We start from the raw sequence: 18,270 nt of genomic DNA on the forward strand, positions 1-18,270 counted from the left end.
CCCAAAACGAGGCTTCGGAGGTGCTAGCTTTTTACGGCGTATCCGCGGCTGACATGGCTGGTCCCGCAACGCCCGCCGTGACCTTATCTTGCGAATACTACAGTTCGGCCTCGCGGCCTCTACGTACGTAACGGCTGCCGGTCCTCACAGTAGTGGCGGTGGGCAGTTCTCCTCGTTGTTGCAGCCCCACCACACGGGCAGCTCGCCGCGCACGCGGCAGCCCGCGCTGCCCGTCCCGTTCACCACCTCGCGCAAAGGCCGAATCATGGACTGTAGGTATTGCAACGGCGCCATGACAACCGAGTCAAACTCGTACTGGCTCTCGAGCGCCTGCACGTACTCGCGGATGAACCGCGCGTGCATATCGCGGTGGCGCACATCTGCATGGTACATCTCCACCAACTCGTCCACCATGGTCCGCATCTCCGCGCCCTCGCCGGCAGACACCGCCGTCAACGGCGAATCGGGCCACGTGTGCCACGCCTGCGACTCAAACGAGGACTGCGATCCGCCGTCCGCGTCTCTTGGCTCTACTTCCTCGGGTATGGTCGGAAGCCGCAGCTCTGTGTAGTACATGCCATCATGCGCGCGCTGAGAATTATTCCCGCCCTGCATGCTCCATTTACCGGCTTGTGGCTGTCCTACACCGTTAATTACCTTGTGTACAGCGCTGGCAGCATAGCCCCTCAACTAGCCGTCATCGTCATTCTTATACGCCTCGCCATTGTTTCTGCCCTAATTACGGCTCCCCAATTGAAGAAACTATGTGTTCGGTGACTGACGCCTATTGTTTCTTCGAGAATGAGTAGCGCCGCGCAGTTTTTTTTTGCACATGTTCGGGGCAAGGCTGGGCTGGCGGCCATATGGTGGGATTGCGCGGTGAGTCTCGCCTGCGGACTTCTTGTGCTGCCAGTTTTGCTGCCTGCGCGAGTATGCTATATCGACAGCACATCATTCACAGGCAATTATGTAATCATAGGCAAAAAGTAGCGTGAGACTCAAAAGTGAGTCCTTACGTAGGTTAGCCCAGAGAACACAAATGATATTGATCATTTACTGTATTGCGATCCTGTAGGAAGGATTTCAATATTATAGGCCCGGGAAAGGATTGTAGCGGATACATCCTTGTCAGAATATTTTAAGGGAAGTAGACTGGGACTAGAGAACGGAGGCCTGAAGCAGCCAGGAGTGTATGAAACAAGATCAGAGGCCAGCCATGGAGAGCATGGAGGCTAAGAAAAAGCGGCGAGAGATGCTTTTGGACGATGGAAGCATCCCGCAGGTCGACGTGAATTGGCTATTCACGGGGAACTCCAAGGCGCCCGATCCGTCGCGGTGCGGCAGAGTGCCCTCCCTGGAGAACCTGTCGGTCCTCCCGCAGAGCGGGCACGAGGCGCGGCAGGAGCGGCGGAACTCGGAGGCGTGCAGCGTGCCCGCGAGCCAGCAGAACGAGACGGCCCTGCGGCGCACGCAGTCGCTTTCCACCGACAGCAAGGGCCACACGTCGAACGGCACGCGGAAGAGAAGCTTCCTGACCCGCATGTTCGGCCGCAGGAAGGACCGCCAAATGCGGTCCTCGCCGGCGGCGCGGTCAGAGCAGCGGACGGGCTCGAGTGCTGGGGCGCACTGCGTCCAGGCGTCTTTCGACGAGAGCGGCCTGATGCGCATGCAGACAGAGCCCGCCAAGGGGCGGGAGGAAGAGCGACTCCGGGATTTCCTGCGGTACTACGGCAAGGTGGGCTTTGAGACGTTCCAGCGGCAATTGGCAGAGAAAGCACGGTCTACTGCTGCGAGGCCCACCGGGCATTTAGCGCCGTCGTTTGAGGGAACCCAGCCCCTCAAGGACCCCGGTTGTTTCGAGCACTATTTCGAGCACTATCCCGTGGACCGGCTTGGCCGTCGGATTCCGCCGCACCCAGATGCTCACAGGTTTCCATCGATCCTGAAACACGTGAAGCGAAGTGCGTATTCAGATGGCACGATACCTAGAGTAAAAGCCGAAAATGCAACTACCAACAAATTTGAAGCCCTGTTGCGGAAAGTGGCCTCATACTCGAGCGATGAGTCTCCCAGCGGATCCGTTGGGTTATATGGTGACACGGAAACAAATGGCATATACGGACTCGGGAACAATGGGCCGGCCAAGTATAGTAACAGTTTTCACGACATTCCCGGCCTTGAGGAACAGAAACCGCTGAAGCGAGTATCCTTTGCGCGTAATACCTATTTCAACAGCCCCCCGCAGCAGATATGCTCGCGGAACCCCCGCAAAGGGGAGGTGGAGGTTAAGGCTGATGGATCAGTTGTGATTCACAAATTAACTGCCTCCGAGCGCCGCATTTTAATTCAAAACTCCACAGGTGGACTGGTGGTAGGGGGGTCTGGCCATTTGAAGTTGATTAACCCCTTCCAAACTACAGATGAAGGCGAACATGACCACGACAAGCTACATGAGACATATGATACTCCGGTTAAGAGACCTTCTTCCCCACCGCCCCCTTCCGCCGGGTCAGGCAATTCAAGTTCTTTGTCAGACTCCTCCCTCTCTGTGGAATCCATAGCTAGCGGGAGTTCCGAGAGTCTGCTGCCGCCGCGAATGCCTAATATACCAAATGACATGCTATACACAAGGTGTTGCTACCTACGCGAGATTCTTCCAATCCCAGCTATGCTAAAGCAGCTGAAGCCCGGTTCTTCAGACCCGATCCCTCTGTTACAGCTTCGGAATCCCAAACCGTCCATGATAGAGATTCTTTCACTGGGAGACTTTTTGTCGATAGCTCCTGTGTTATGCTTTTCTATGGACGGCGTCTCACTCAGCGTCCAAATGCTCCATATCATCCTCAGCTCTTTAAGGTGCATGGGCCGCCTAGAAAAGCTTTCTATGCGCAATACCCCACTTGATGAAGAAGGCTGGAAAACCCTTGCCTATTTTATCTCTTCGAGCAAAACCCTACGCGGACTAGACTTAACGATGATCCCTGGAATACCTTTAAATGTTCAGAAACCCTCTAAATCATCTGGCCAGTGTTCTATACCGAGGATGAAGTGCGATTTGACTTCTAGGGCTGAACAAAACTGGAACCTCTTCACAGCAGCTATTGCTATAAACGGAAATCTAGAAGAACTTATTATTTCTGGGGCTAAGATATCGTTGGGCCAGTTCAAGATATTGCTAGACATCGGCTGTCACTCTTTGGAAAGACTTGGGCTAGCATTCAATGACTTATCGCATGGCCATTGCGAGGCCCTTGCTTCATGGCTACCTGGCTGTAAGGTCACCGGTTTAGATATTGGGTTCAATCCTCTAAACGGAAAAATGCGACCCTTGGCAGAGGCCTTAATGCGGAAGAGCAAAGTAGGCAATAATTCAATTGCCTGTATTTCTTTAAACTCAACTGACCTAGCAATCCCCCCTAATGCTACTGTGGAAACTAGTGATGTGGTTGCACTGTTGAGCGCACTTGGCTACTGTGAGAATTTGAAATTTTTGGACCTGTCCAATAATCCAAATATGTTCATATATGGTATGAAACCACTCACTGACATTTTACCCGTATTGGTAGGGTTTGCCAGGCTTCAGCTGGATTATAATAATTTGTCCAGCACTAGCATTATTACACTGGCAGAGGTTTTACCGATGTGCACTACAATAGGCTATTTATCATTGGTGGGAAGTAAACTAGATACTTCCTCCGGTGCTGCTCTCGTGCTGGCACTCAAGAAGAGTGGCTCCTTATTTACCATTGATGCCGACTTTAGCGAAATGCCTGACGCAATTAGGCATGACGTATCGATATATTCCTTGAAGAATCTAGAAAATGTGCTAGAGCTCAGTAAAACAGGTCATGATATGGGAAAATCTACATCACTGCAACAGGAACTGGCGGTTTTATTGGCTGGAAAGACCCAAGACAAGGAAGACTACGATCATTTAGTCGAAAGCTTTGCTAAGCGCATATGCGATATTCGGAAACGTTTGAAAACCGTTACAAAGGATTTATTCAAGCTCAGAGTAAGGGGCGAACTAAGCACTGAAGGGAAGGAGACATTGATTCGCTTTTGTTTTCTTGATTCCAGTTTTGAAAAGGCCTTGGGCTTGTTGGCACAAAGGGATAAGAGCCAGGCCTTAATATGGAAACAATTTTTAAATGAATCTGAAGGATCTAGCCCTGACACAGCGAAAGCGGCAGAAGATGAGCTAAAAAATATGGACAGCGAAGCAGATAGCTGTATCCGCCATGTCCCATCTATCAACGGCCTTTCCTCCAAGACGTTCCGCGAGAGTGGTCATGCTGCGCTATTGCCTTTTCAGCAGCCCCCTATTGAGAAACTAGTTCCAGCGGATGACGCGATTGAGCTTCGTTGCTCTGCCCACTCTGCGTCTTCGCACGCTGACGAACAGACCAGGGAGGAAGGTGAGATGTTGCGTAAGACCCATGGCATTATCAAAGGTCTCGAAAAATCAGCGAAGGACCGTGGTACCCCATTGTACACTGAGACGCTAAAAAAAATAGGCGAGGGTTATGATTGTGACACGATTAAAAAATTCCTTTTGGGCAGGGATGTCAATGACATTATTGCCATTTTGGATGAGCTTCAAACCTCCGGTGTTGGCATCGACGACATATTCAAAAAAGGACGTTTTAACTCCGATCAAAATATACATACAAAATTATCCAATGCTGAGAGACCAGTGCAGCTAAGTTCTGCTAGCGAACTTCAGCTTGGTGCTTCGGTGGAGCCGGACGATGACAATACTTATTCGGCTCTCATAGATCGCGCATATGACGATGTTCTAGACGATCTGGAGAGAACTAGGTCAAATCATGAAAGAGCTTAACTTCAACCTCATTATATGCCTTTATTAATGCATAATTGTCTTTAGTTGATTCTGTTGATACACATATTCTCTTGTTACGAACTTGTATAATAACATATATGCATTCATGAACCGCACGGCATCACAGCCCGGTAGTACTTGGTCCATATAAAGACACTGCGCAATTCTAGTTCCCATAGACTGCATAGACTCATATTTGGAACTAGCGATGTTCTTGAGCACCGGGCATCTAAGATTTGTTGGAGGATAATAATCACGTGATACTCGACATTGAACAAATTTTAGCTTTGCTTACCTTTAAGTTCCCTGTTGAAGATTGCAGATGGATACATCTACAGCGAACGAAGAGGAGACCCAATAACCTTTATCAGTATGTTTGGCCGACAGTCACATTGATATAGCATCACGCTTGATATCTTGATACTTGAGTGGTTTTACTAACAGTTCCTCTGTACTAAGTGAGCGGAACTTTCAACTTCAATACGCAAAATAACCAAGGAAAACCGGGTGATTCGAAACCTGCATTCAGCTTCGGGAACGCCGGTAACACTGCAACCAACACATTTTCCGGATTTGGTAGTGGATCAAGCGGTACAACGCCGGCGTTTTCCTTCGGCGCTGCGAAACCGGCAGATGGGACCGGCTCGGCACCCGCGTTCGGGGGTTTTGGTGCGAACAAACAATCCACAGCAAACTCAACGCCAGTTTTTGGTGGATTTGACGCTAAGAAGACCGAGGGCTCCCCAGCACCTTCTTTCAGCTTTGGTGGGGCCGCAAGCTCGGCGCAGAAGACTGAACCAGTGAAGCAGTCTAATTCTACCGGTGCATTTACGTTCGGCAACACATCCACGCCCAGTTTCGGAGCTACGGAGAAGAAAGAGGAAAATAAGCCATTGTTTGGGAGCACAGCATCGAACAGTATCTCTAGTAACGGGCCGTTTCCCTTTGCCTCCAGCGCGCCTTCTGGAAAGATAGAGGATAAGAAACCTGCCTTTACTTCTGGAGCTAAACCACTATTTGGATCCAATAAGGATGATGCACCAAAACCTGCATTTAGTTTTGGTGCATCAGCCGCATCAACAGAGAAAAAGGATTCGCCTGCTAAATCTGCATCACCTTTTGGGATCACTCCGCCAGCCGCTGCACCCGAACAGAAGAAGGCTGACTCTACGCCGGCCTTCTCCTTTGGTAGTAGCACAACATCTGGAGAGCAGAACAAGACCACCAACGCACCTAGTCTATTTGGAAATGCTGCCCCCGTTAATGTTAAGGAGGAAGCGCCAAAGCCTGCGTTTTCGTTTGGAAATGCATCATCCCAGCCTGTGAAGAAGGAGACAACTCCTAAAAATGCATTCAGCTTTGGTGAATCCAAAGTCACTGCAACAAAAGAAGGCGATGCATCCAAACCCACATTGAGCTTTATGGGGTCTACAAAGACTAATACTCAGTCTGAGGACGCTCCTAAGCCAGCATTCTCATTTGGAGCAAGTGCAAAGACGGGTGAGACGCCGAAGCCAAGCTTCAGCCTCAGCAATGCAACAGATAAGAAGGAGCCCAGTGCAAAACCAGCTTTTTCACTAGGGACCGCCACTGACAAGAATCCAGCTGCACCTGCATTTTCTTTCGGGTCAACCACAACTTCTAACGCAAGTACTTCAACTAAAGAGGGGGCAAATAAAGAAGTTACACCCAAGCCTGCCTTCTCTTTCGGAAAGAAGGATGAGGGTAAGAAAGAAGATAACAGTGGCTCTACTCCCGGGACTTCTGCTACTTCTACTGTCACTTCTGCTCCGCCCCCACCAACTGCTTCCTCTGCTGCTACAGCTACAACTAATGCTCCTTCTTCGGCAACTACTTCCAAATCGGTTGAGCCTCAACCAATCTCGCTAGACAACAAGACTCTTGATGACTTGGTTACCAAGCTGACCACCCAGTTGACCGGTTCTGCTGGTCACTTTGAGACTTATGCCAAAAAGATTAACGAGTGGGATCAAGTTCTTGTCCAAGGCGGAGAACAAATTAGCCAATTGTATTCTGACACCCTGATTGCGGAGCAGACTCAGTCAAGGGTTGACCAACACTTGCAATATATCGAACGGCAGCAGAATGAATTAGAAACCTTCTTGGACAATTATGAGAAAAAGGCTGAAACGTTACTCTCCGAAATATTTTCCTCTAACACAGGATCACCGGCAAATACAAATGATCAAAAGAGGCAACAAGCATTCCGGACTGCAGAGATATTGGATGAGAACTTGAATGCTCTATCTGTCAATCTGTCTTCTCTGATTTCTGAAATAAACGAAGTTTCTGAGACATTCAACAAAGCGACGAACATGAACATAGCTAACAAAGATGAACATGCGCAATTGATAAAGCTATTAAACTCTCACCTTGATGCACTTAACTCCTTGGACAATAGCTCTACGACTCTTGAAAAGAAATTAAAATCTCTGCACAAATAGTTAAGATATGGTTAATTTATCTAGCGCAGAGGAATATATGTACCATATTATATTATATACAGTTAATGAGAGATAATTGGCGGCTTCCAGTAGCGTATCACCATTAGTCCCGCGTTCAGTAGAGGTATTTAAACTTTAGAACTAATTCCCGATGAGATCAAACATCCTGCTCGCCCAAATAACCGGTCAGTGTACATAATAAGACAACTAGCTTCACTTGCTGTTCTAAGCCCTCCATGGTGGAATCATCAACAACATATTTTTCATTACTCTCAAGCAAAGCGTCTCTCTTCAACACTCCCTGCACCAACTTCCTAAAATGGACTAGGAGTTTTTTGACACTTTTCATTACCGGCCTGTTAGCATTTCCCATGCTTAACAAGATTGAGACTATTAATTGGAAGATAGGCACAACAATTTCAAACAACGAGATACCGTTTGCTTGAGAACCCAGGGTTAATGGGTTGTCGAGATTCAAATTGACACGAACGAAGTTTGAATTTTTGACGGAAATCTCATCAAAGATTAATTCTAGCCCTAGGTCTGGATCAATCTGCAAAAACGAACATGACTCAATAGTATTGAATATCTCGTTTTGAATAAGAGCCTGCGCACCGCTTCTTGTTTTAGCCAATCTAATTAGAAAGTAAACTGTTGATTTGAATGCAGTGAGCTCATATAGCAGAGTATCCAAGGTTATTGTGTGGGAGCTAACGCTTAACAACTCATCAGTCGCCTTTATGGAACGAATTATCAAAAGCAGCATGTTGCTCTTCATGAGGACGTCTAATATGAAGTTAGTCTTGTTTAAGCAGGCAATTTGGGCCAATGCATCGAGAAGAAGAATTCCAGTAATCTTATTTGACCCCTCACCAGAAATCGCATCGTTGCAGATAACCTCTACAAGTCTTTCACTTGCCATTTTTAGCGATTGTAAAACTTCTTTCGCCAAGCTTTCTTCTTTTATAATTCTAAGAAGATATTTGTTCGCAAGCACATAAAAATCGGATCTTAGACATAGTGTTGATAGTGGCGAAGTGATACCATGGATGCAAGTTTTAAATAGCGCATGGAGTCTTCCATCTATAGTCTTTTCCTGATCAATCTGAATGCGGTCTTTCTGGTACAGATCATATAGAAAAACAGAGAGAGAGACCAGTTCCTCTGAATAAGCCACATCGAATTCAACATAGTCATTGATTTTCGGCACAATTGCTTCAAAAACCTCCAAAACAAAGTTAGAACGCTCAACTGGGGTAAGAGAGCCGTCAAGTACCACTATCTGTACCAACTGCACCCACGAATGCAAAACAGAGAGCTGAAGTGACGAGTAGCTTTCGTGAGCCAAGCATGTCGTAATGAACCTCTTTATCTTGAGGGTTTCTTCTTTCGCAATGCTTTGTAGAGATGTCTCTTGGACATCCACCGCGGGAACTGAAAGAGCATGTGTTCGGAAGCTCAGATCCAGCAGTGCGTCTAAACTGCTGAAATCATAGATGTTACCCGTACAACTGGACGATAACTTGATTTTGTTGACACTCAAATCTAAATTCTTGAAGAGGGTGAGATCTTTTGGAGGATCCCCTGCAACAGGTAACTTACTGTATGTCAAAGTGTCCAAAAATGCAAATATAGTAGGTGCATGGATTTCACTTGATATTAGTACGGCGACTGCTGCGGATATCTTTGATTGCTGTGATTCAGTAGATAGCCAGTGCAGATCTAAACTTAGATATTGCAATAAGTGGCTGCGGTATCTTAAAAAGGCCAATAAGGCGCCTACTGCTGGACCATCCAAGACACTGGAGTTAATGTTATTAAATGAACCATGGAGTGATTGATCACACCATAAAGACGTATTATCAATATTCGGATCGAGTTCAATAATCCTCTCAAACAATCCCTTCGAAGAAAGGAAATCCAGAGTCAGCCGAGAAGTGAGAGTATTTCTGCATAGTTTCACAATTATTTCCATCAGTATGGAGGCCAACCGAATTGGGGCGTAATCGACATTACGCGGATTAATCGATGCGAGAGATGACAATAGTATGTCCAGTAATGAGTTCAGCAGAGAGGAGGGGGAATTGATGAACGTAGAAAGAGTTGGTCCAAGCGACAAAATGTTGGTAACTTGGAAACCGAGGAGAAAATGGGCTACAGTCACTGTTTTGTTAGTGTATGAGAGATTCATGTTAATGAAATCTAAAATAGCCAACTTCAGGGAAAGCGATTCTTCCGAATCGATGAAAGAAGAAACTTGGGAAATGAACGCTTCCTTAATCCTTGCAGATTCATCCACTGATTCGAAAACTGTCAAAACTTTGTTTTTCCTCGTATCGCTGTAAGGGAAGCGCAATGATATCTTTTTCAGCAAATCAAGTGATTCGCTAGCAAGGATATAGTCTGGTATACCAATGTATAGCCCACAATGGGCAATCAGAGGTAGATCAAAAAGTATTGCATCATAGTATGAGCTCAATCCGTGCAAACCAAAATTTTTTGGGATAAAATGTGTCTCCTTATGGTGTTTTTTTACAATCGGGCAGAGCTCTTCCGTATAAGTTCCCTCGTAAGTTAAAAGCATATTGAGTATCCGAATGGCTGCCCGTGCCATCTTCAGCTGTTGTCCAGTTGTTTCTAAATCCCCCGATAACTCATCCACCCCGGCTGAAGCTATATTAAAAATGATTTTGAAAAACTTCTCTTCAAACAGATAGTTAAACGCAGCGGTAGCTGGGGATTCTTCAACATACGTAAAAAAGTCACCAAACTCTATCAATGAATCTAAATTCACTCCTGCAGTGATAGAGTTCAGCAAAACAGAATAGTCAAATGAAGAGAGACTATGCTGAATAATACTGAAAATAGGATCCACGATAGAAAATTTCTCAGGAACATCTGTGAGTTGTGTAACGTGGGCAAATATTTCATGAAAAATGAAATCGAAATATGGCCATATCCCTGACTTTCTGTATGCAGCGCCTAATTTAATAGGGTATGGCAACTTCCCAAATGCCACCTTACCAGAACCGTTCTTGGTATTCGCGGCTAGCATGCAAGAGAAAAGCCTTAGAAACCCAGATACATCAGAGAAATTTGTGAGAACAGACTGGAATGCCATACGATATGAATCATCAGTAGAGTTCAGTGGAGAACCTTTAAAAATCCATTTATCTAGATTAGTCCAGAATATTTCCCTCTTTTCTTGAGTTAATGGAACAAGTGTACCTAGAACCTTCATAGTTGCACCAATTAGCGGAGTATTCACCTTTATAAATTCAAAAAGAACTTCAGTAAACATTTCTGTTAAAGAGAGTTGGATTTCCGTTGGTAAATCATATGCTACCGATCCGATTAGTGTCAGTAGCGATGATAATAATATAACTACCTCTTCATTGAGTCCCTCTTGTAATGCGACATTGTTAAAGTTGGCCTTTTCCTCTTCTGATTGCGGCTGAAGCTCCATCATTTTCTTTTCAACGATAGAAATTTTGACAGTGTAGTCACTAATTATTTGTGCAATTGTGTGCCAAGATATAGCTTGGTTTCCATTGATATAATGGTAGACATTCGTAGCATTTTCCTCCCCATAGGACAAACTTGACATCATCAAATAAAAACAAGACTTCATCAAGTTGTCGTTGCACTTGGCAGCCCACTCAATAAAACCGTAGAATGTGGATTCGCTATCCTGCCAAAAGAACTGGGATAAAGAGGGCCTCGAAGCATAAAAGTAATAGACGACAAGGAAAAACCTTTCGAGATCCGCCTTTGCTGAAATGTCATCTAAGTAAAGATCTTCACCAGATAACAGGGAATCTTCTTCGGCATTCTTTACCTTGGTTAATAGAAATGCGCAGTCTGAGATGGATGCTCGAATGAAGTCGTCAAAAACATAGAGAAACTGCGATTCTAGTTGGGCAGAGAATGTAATCTTACTAAACTTGTTTGGAACTTGGCTAACAGGTTTAATGACTACAGCAGTTCGATGTTCCATGTCCATTAATTGTTTCGGTAACAGTCGAGGAATGTGTCTCTCCAATAACGAGCGCATGTCGTAAAACAGTTCCATGCTTTTGTCTTGTTCTACAGTTGAGGTCTCGGCTGCAAACACCATTAGCTGCTCAAGAGCCCCCTGCTCCACCGCAACTGTCATAGGCTTGTCCACTGTGTTTTCGAAATCAAATGCCTTTGCTCTTTTGGTTGGTGCAGCTTTGCACCAGCCAATAAAATAGGTAAGAAAAACAAAGATCAAAGTCACCTTGACCGGTTTCGTATATATGCCCTCATTATTAATCTCTTTAACAAATGCATAGTGCAGTGCTTTCACGTCGGATTCCGAAAAGTTGGAGAGTTTTGACCACGCCAGAAAGAGGGCCGGCATGTAGTACATGATAAAAAAGTCATCGGAATCCATCCCGGAAACATGATCAATGACAGACATAATCTTGTCCTTGTCAAACTTAGTGCTGTTCTTCACCACCCCGTATAGAATCTGAGCCAGAATGTCGTACTCCTTCAATAGAAAGTCCCGCTTGAAGTTCACATTCTGCTGGAATAGAGAATCGTACGTATCCAGAATTTGTGCCTTATTGATAGACTGTTTGATATCGTCTAATTGCTGGTGTACCGCTTTGCAGCCTTTGAGTATCTTGTCGATGAGCTGTCCGTCTTCCACTATAGCGCGGTATACCTCGCTCTCCGAGCTGTGAACATTCACCACGTAGGACACTACCTGTAAGATGAACTGCTTGCGCAGGTAAAAGCGCACCTTCCCTTGGTTCAATAGTAGTAGGTCCTGATCTAGTGCATCCAGTTCTTCGTCTGACGAGAGCAGAAGTTCAGCCACGGCCAATTCATCCAAATTCAATTCATCTGCCAGCTGCACAGCGGCAATTATAAACTGCTGGTTGATCTTATAACGGTCACCGTCAGATAGGGTAATTTCTCCGGTTTCTAGCTGTTTTCTGCTGGTGTCATTCCGCGGATATTTGTCCGAGAGATTGAGTTCTTTTAAGTCAGGTAGCAGACTGTTATACAGCTGAAGATCAAACTGCTCTGCCTGAATAGAGTTATAGAGCTCTTCAAAGGGCAGCACGGACCACTTCATGGTAATTGTGGGTAGTCTATCAGCGCAAGCAGGTATGCCCTCGAGATGCACCTTATTACGACTTCATTACTACGAGTAAATACGTGCTGTGACAGAAAAAATTTGTCTCGTTCGCAATGACCGTCTCCTCAACAAAAATTAGCAAAAAACACTCACGGTGGGGGTCGAACCCACAATCTTCTGATTAGAAGTCAGACGCGTTGCCATTACGCCACGCGAGCTTGTATTGAACAAGCGACCGTAATTTCATGTCACAATGTGTACATCTGGTCATGTGACCTCTGTGGGCGGTATGTTTTGGCTGGCCAGACATTAATGCTATTTGATCAAGTACACTGAGGTAAGCCAGCAGATCAGTTGCGTGGCCCTACTCCGGCCCCATGCTTAAGTTCGCGCTTCTGCTTGGCATCTTCTCATACTATACAGCATGGCTGTTGTTGCCGATCTTCGACCTTGACGGGAAGCTCTGGCTTTTCCCATTACCTTCCCTCTACGCGGTCCTGCTCCCCATAGTACTGCTACTCTGTGGCGCTTTCATAGTCGGCTCATCGCTAGGTGCACTGCTGCTGACAAGCAAACGCAACGTGGACTACGTTCATTATAAATAAAGTCTATAGTCAAAACATTAGCCATTAATTGGTCGCGTTCTCGTCCAGCCAGGCTTGCCAGGGATCGATGTCCTTATTTAGCACACTTCCGGCACATACTTGTACCGCAGCCTCCAGGTGATCAAGTTTGAAGGCAGAGCCGGACGTGGCAAACACAGTGGTCAAGTCATCCTCGCCCGCGCCTTTGAGATCCTTGCTTTTCCGCTCGATGATCTGGCCCAGTTCCTTTTCTAGCGCGTCCTTGATCATGGTGGGCGGCCTGCTGGTGAACGACTCCGACTTGTTACACGCAATCATGATGTCAATGGCCTGCGGCTTGCGCTCTGTAATGCTCAGCACATCGTACAAGAACTCCGCCGTCTCGGTCACCCGCTTCGGGTCCACGGTGGAGTCGACCATGAAGATCAAACCCCTGATGTTGCTCGACGCTTTCAACGTAGTGAAGAGCTCTTGGCGGAGCTTCACATGCCCCGGGAAATCGATGAGCGCAAACTTGAACTTCTCCACACCCGAGGGGAGCATAAACGAGTCCGAAAAGCTAGCGATCTGGGACGCCACCGTTTTCCCGGCCTCGCCGGTCGTTAGCAAGTTGAACAACGACGTCTTCCCGCTACCGCTAGGCCCCGCGATAATGAAAATTGGTGAGCTGGTTACTCTCTTCTTGCTGCCCGATCCCACTGAGATAGCTTGGCCACTATGGATAATTATGATAAGAACTGCTGCCGTGGTAATCAGAGCGATTACCAGGGCAATATATACCGTAGTATCCATCATGATGCTCTAGTATGTGCAGTAATATGGTTGACATAGTCGTCTTCCTTGTTAGCCCGCTCTACTGCTTATAAAGCAGCATATTTAGAAAATTTTCGCCCGTAAAACTTACTTCGGCTGAAGCGATGAGCTAGCTAACCAGTGATATAACTGAGGCATAGATAGCAAATGTTGGGGCGTAGGGTTGCTATACTGCAAGTAAATAGGCGGGTGATTTCCAGGAAGGCGTTTATTGGCGCGGATATCCCGGATTCCTTGCTGAACCCTCGAGCAAACGCACCGCTCGCTGGTAGTCTGGCGGCATCCGCTGACACGTCGTTGGTTATAGATCGTGAGACGCTAATTAATGGGGTGGCAAGCCCCTTTAGGAACGAGCTGGGTGAGACTATTAAGGGAAGCAATGCGCAAGAATCTCGGCTTGCGGAAGCTACGCTAGCAGGCATGGCGCCGCGCGGGCAGATACAGCTCAACCCCGAGATTGCAAAGGTGATCCGCAAGAACATCCTATCACTGCATGTGCCTAGTAGCATCCGGAGCACAGCTGCCAGGCATTTTGTAGAAATATATGAGCGCAAGATTCACAGGCCTGCTGCGACGCGCATGGAGGTGGATGCGCACGTAGCGGCACTCTTCCTACAAAACTATGCTGCGATATACCAGACCCTGAGCGAACTGCGAAAACGCGTGGGCCCGGGCTTTAACCCCGAACGGGTTCTGGACGTTGGCTATGGCCCGGCTACGGGTATCGTAGCGCTGAATGACTTGATGGGTCCGGAATATCGGCCATCCGTCAAAGAAGCAGTTATCCTCAGTCACCCTGACATGCAGAAACGGGCCAAGATCATCCTGAGCAGGCAACTGAATGAGGTTCCAGACAGCAGCGCTGCTGCTGTAGAGGAACTGTTGGAAACCCAACAGTCAGAAGGTGAAAATATGGACGATATCCCGGAGGAGGACGATCTTGTGGGCGAAGTTATGACCAAGAAAATCAACATCAACACCCGCTTACGCAAGGATGTGCCTGGATCACAGTACTATGACCTCATAATTGTAACGCACCAGCTCTTAAGGCAGGAAGAGCGGTTCCCCGTCCAAGTCGACGAAAACCTGGAGCACTATCTAAACCTGCTTGCGCCCGGCGGACATATTGTCATTGTTGAGCGCGGTAACCCAATGGGATTTGAAATCATAGCCCGTGCAAGACAAATCATGCTGCGGCCCGAAAACTATCCGGAGGAACGCGGTAAAATTCCCAGACCGTGGATCCGAGGCTCTACGACGAAGCCATATAACTATACGGTGGTACCTGAGAAACATACTGAGGGTTCAAACGAAATTGAAGAAGGGACAGCATTGTTAAAAGAGATTACAGAACAGCACGGCGAGGTGAAGGAAGCAGATCTCGAATTTGAGCCGGAACTCATGGAGTCGCTGCGCGATCGTTCCAGCACGCGGGAGGCCGACTATCACCTAAAGATAGTGGCCCCCTGCCCGCATCATGGCAAGTGTCCGTTGCAGACAGGCAAGCCAGCATACTATGAACTGGACGAGGGTGCATCGCTCAAGTTTTGTAACTTCCAACAGTCGGTGGAGCGGCCGAAGTACACAATTGAGCTCAAGAAGGGCAAGGTCTTGGCAACCCCTTGGCAGACACCCACCGATGCAATTGGAATTAAGGGTAAGGCAAAGGCCGGATCTGGTCGGGAAAACGGCAAAAACAGCGAAGTGGTTAATTATTCCTATCTCATCGCGGAGCGTGCCCAAAATGATTCGGCAACGATTGCTGCGATTAATGCGCAGCGCCAGAGGTCTGGTGCTGCGGAGTCGGGGAGTACTGTTGCCAATGCTTCGGAGACGTGGCCCCGCGTTATTCGCCAGCCCACTAAACGCAAGGGGCATGTGATGCTCGATCTATGCGCGCCTTCCGGCCAATTTGAAAAGTGGGTTGTCAGCAAGTCTTTCGACAAGCAAGCTTACCACGATGCCCGGAAGGCGCAGAAAGGTGACCTATGGGCACTCGATGCAAAGACGAAAATCCCTGGCAAGGGCGCCCTGAACGTCGCAAAACTAGAAAAACGGCATAAGGAACGCATCAAGGCGGCTAAGTTGGAGAGCAAGGAGAAGAGCCGCATAGTCCGCGAGGAAGCCGCAGAGCTCGAGGCAGTCGAGGACTCCTCGCCGGCACACATGGAGGCCACCATCAATGCACTGGCCAATCTGCACGCGGACTCCTTCCGCAGCGCCAGCAAGAAACGCGACAAGAACAGGAAACTCGCCGTGGACGCCATCCGTAAATAGAGTCCAGGCACCTGTTATGAACACAGTAAAGTTTATTAGGTAAAACAGGTGATATTTATATACTAGAAAATATATTTATATATATTCACAAATATAGAGCATCAAATCTATTTTCTTCTGAAGGAGGTACCCTCAGATAGCTTGGCCTTACCACCAGTTGGAGTGCACAACACGGTCGAGCACGACTCGCAGGTCACCGCCGTCTGTGCATGCGAGAATACAGTGGTGATGTTCAAGCAGCCTGGGCACTTGACGTCCAAGAAGTATGATCTTGGCGACTGGACCAAAGTCTTCAACTTGTGCTTTCTAGCCTCGGAAGCAGGAGTTGGGTGCAACAAATCTTGAACTAAAACCTGCGCCTGATGTTAGTACCTGTACGTCCCGCCGGTGCCCCCGGCCACACGCAAATGCCACGCCGCGCTTCCTGCGCCCTCTGGAGACCCCTCTGGTCGCTGCCACGTCCCGCCGGTCCGTCTGCGGGTCCTTATGCCCTCCGTACCCTCTTGGCCACGCCGTTTACGCCACTGTAACGTCCCTCTCTCTTGTCTGCTGCATATGCGCTGTGTCCCTGGCACCACTGGCTTTCATATCTGCCCACATACCATCTTGATTACTTGCTTGTGAAAAACCTAGCTGTTTGTGGGCTAGAAAGTGTCTTCTTCACTATATAGTTTTTGGCTATCGCGAATTCCCACCGTAGGCTGCTGAACAAGCTACAGTGTGAAGCCGGTTTGCAGAAGTTCTACCCCTGCTAGAAACGGCCGCACACATTCTCATTGCTTTTTCGAAAATTTTTCAGATTGTCCACGACGCAGCAGCAGCGCTATCTGGAATCCGTGTGTGTGGGTTTATTTCAGTAAATATGTATGGGTTTATAGTCACTCAGTTCGGGGCGAGCTGCGGACATAAATCTCGAGGACATAAACCTCGAGGGGGGGTGCGGCGCAACCCAGCGGCTATGGGATCAGAATGCAAGATTGGTGTATATATATGCAAACAGGTTAAATGCTATAAAGGGGCTGCGTAGCAGAACGAAAAGGGCGCCTGATATCCAGATCAGACGATAATGCAAGAAGAGGTCTCCTGGGAGCGCATGCGGCGTATGGTGGGACGTCTTCTTTTGATCGGTGGCGACGCAAGGCGAGAAATAGAGGGTGTGGTGGACGTGGGGGCGGAGAAGACGCGGGCGGACGGGCACGCCATGTCTGAAGAGGCTGCGGAGCGCAGCAGGGTCGAGTCCGGGGAGTGGCGGGTGGAGGGCGGGGGCGGGGAGGCGAGGGAGCGGCGCTCGGGGTCGGGGCGCGGCGCGCAGTCGAAGTCGTCGCAGCCGGCCTGGCGGCGGCGCTCAGCGCGCATGGCCTCTTTGTAGTAGTCAATCCGCTGCAGCAGCAGGAAAAAGAGCTCGTCGACGCCGACGTTCTCGAGCGCGGAGGTCTCGAGGACGGAATCGGGGGGGAGCTCGAACTCGCGGGCGAGCTGCTGGACATCGGACAAAAAGACGGTGCGGTCGTCCTCGAGGTCGCACTTGCAGCAGCTGATGACAATTGGCACGTCGTCGCCGCGCAGCGACACGACGTAGCGGTGCAGCAGCTGCAGCGTGCCGAGCGATTCCTCGTTGGTGTAGTCGCAGCAGAGCACGAAGCCGTCCGCCTGCTCCACTTGCAGGCGGCGGATCTCAGAGTAGTCCGACGGGTCCATGCCGGCTGCATCCAGCAGCTGCACGTCCAGCTCGTGGTGGCGCACCACCAGTGGCGCGTCCAGCGGATTGACGTTGTGCGGCGCGCGGCGTGCGTCCCGGCTAAGCCTCCGGGGGTTTGCGCACAGGTCTCGGTACTCGTTCTGAGAGCGGCTGAGATGCAGTGCCTCATAGTTCACGCGCTTGTGGTATATGTCCTCCGCCAGCGACCCGAGCTCCAGGCCACTCTCCAGTCCGTGTAGCCATCGGAGCACGAGTGATGACTTGCCACTGCCCCCGTGGCCCAGCACACAGATTCGGGCCACTGCAAGGTCGTATTCCCGGGGCAGTGTGTTCGGATTGTCTGTTGAAAAGTCAAACAGCACAAGGGGTGACACAGACATTGCTGGTGCTGTTAGCGCCCACAATGAGGTACAGTCCTGGACATCACCTATTTTAAATGTCGGTAGTAATGTTTGCTTTTTATCTCACCTTTTCGT

The 18,270-nt window shown here is 48.5% G+C and overlaps 9 protein-coding genes and 1 non-coding gene across 10 annotated transcripts; 4 read left to right on the forward strand and 6 right to left on the reverse strand.

Annotated features, from left to right (window-relative positions):
• Nucleotides 1-144: 144 nt before the first annotated feature.
• AGOS_ACR058C (ACR058Cp) lies at nt 145-615 on the reverse strand (the record flags this gene model as incomplete). The annotated part of the gene is made up of 1 exon (NM_208814.2): nt 145-615. One exon carries the CDS (start codon nt 613-615, stop codon nt 145-147), a length of 471 nt encoding a protein of 156 aa, NP_983461.2.
• A 577-nt stretch (nt 616-1,192) lies between these two features.
• Nucleotides 1,193-4,843, forward strand: MHP1 (Mhp1p; the record flags this gene model as incomplete). Its single annotated transcript, NM_208815.2, has 1 exon — nt 1,193-4,843. One exon carries the CDS (start codon nt 1,193-1,195, stop codon nt 4,841-4,843), a length of 3,651 nt encoding a protein of 1,216 aa, NP_983462.2.
• A 369-nt stretch (nt 4,844-5,212) lies between these two features.
• NSP1 (FG-nucleoporin NSP1) lies at nt 5,213-7,308 on the forward strand (the record flags this gene model as incomplete). The annotated part of the gene is made up of 2 exons (NM_208816.1): nt 5,213; nt 5,303-7,308. Coding segments are annotated over 2 exons (2,007 nt in total).
• Nucleotides 7,309-7,465: 157 nt separating this feature from the next.
• Nucleotides 7,466-12,418, reverse strand: NUP192 (Nup192p; the record flags this gene model as incomplete). Its single annotated transcript, NM_208817.2, has 1 exon — nt 7,466-12,418. One exon carries the CDS (start codon nt 12,416-12,418, stop codon nt 7,466-7,468), a length of 4,953 nt encoding a protein of 1,650 aa, NP_983464.2.
• Nucleotides 12,419-12,567: 149 nt separating this feature from the next.
• Nucleotides 12,568-12,639, reverse strand: AGOS_t0053. The gene has a single exon. It is a non-coding gene; the product is annotated as a tRNA-Arg (tRNA).
• A 159-nt stretch (nt 12,640-12,798) lies between these two features.
• AGOS_ACR063WA (uncharacterized protein) lies at nt 12,799-13,026 on the forward strand (the record flags this gene model as incomplete). The annotated part of the gene is made up of 1 exon (NM_001355305.1): nt 12,799-13,026. One exon carries the CDS (start codon nt 12,799-12,801, stop codon nt 13,024-13,026), a length of 228 nt encoding a protein of 75 aa, NP_001342247.1.
• Nucleotides 13,027-13,050: 24 nt separating this feature from the next.
• On the reverse strand, nt 13,051-13,800 carry SRP102 (Signal recognition particle receptor subunit beta; the record flags this gene model as incomplete). The annotated part of the gene is made up of 1 exon (NM_208818.1): nt 13,051-13,800. One exon carries the CDS (start codon nt 13,798-13,800, stop codon nt 13,051-13,053), a length of 750 nt encoding a protein of 249 aa, NP_983465.1.
• A 165-nt stretch (nt 13,801-13,965) lies between these two features.
• On the forward strand, nt 13,966-16,095 carry RSM22 (tRNA methyltransferase RSM22; the record flags this gene model as incomplete). Its single annotated transcript, NM_208819.1, has 1 exon — nt 13,966-16,095. One exon carries the CDS (start codon nt 13,966-13,968, stop codon nt 16,093-16,095), a length of 2,130 nt encoding a protein of 709 aa, NP_983466.1.
• Nucleotides 16,096-16,202: 107 nt separating this feature from the next.
• AGOS_ACR065C (40S ribosomal protein eS27) lies at nt 16,203-16,700 on the reverse strand (the record flags this gene model as incomplete). The annotated part of the gene is made up of 2 exons (NM_208820.2): nt 16,203-16,448; nt 16,698-16,700. The coding sequence occupies 2 exons, from the start codon at nt 16,698-16,700 to the stop codon at nt 16,203-16,205; spliced, it is 249 nt and encodes an 82-aa protein (NP_983467.2).
• Nucleotides 16,701-17,151: 451 nt separating this feature from the next.
• Nucleotides 17,152-18,174, reverse strand: AGOS_ACR066C (uncharacterized protein; the record flags this gene model as incomplete). Its single annotated transcript, NM_208821.1, has 1 exon — nt 17,152-18,174. One exon carries the CDS (start codon nt 18,172-18,174, stop codon nt 17,152-17,154), a length of 1,023 nt encoding a protein of 340 aa, NP_983468.1.
• Between the last annotated feature and the right edge of the window lie 96 nt (nt 18,175-18,270).

The sequence above is a fragment of the Eremothecium gossypii genome, chromosome III (assembly GCF_000091025.4).
Source record: "Eremothecium gossypii ATCC 10895 chromosome III, complete sequence".
NCBI lineage: Eukaryota > Fungi > Ascomycota > Saccharomycetes > Saccharomycetales > Saccharomycetaceae > Eremothecium > Eremothecium gossypii.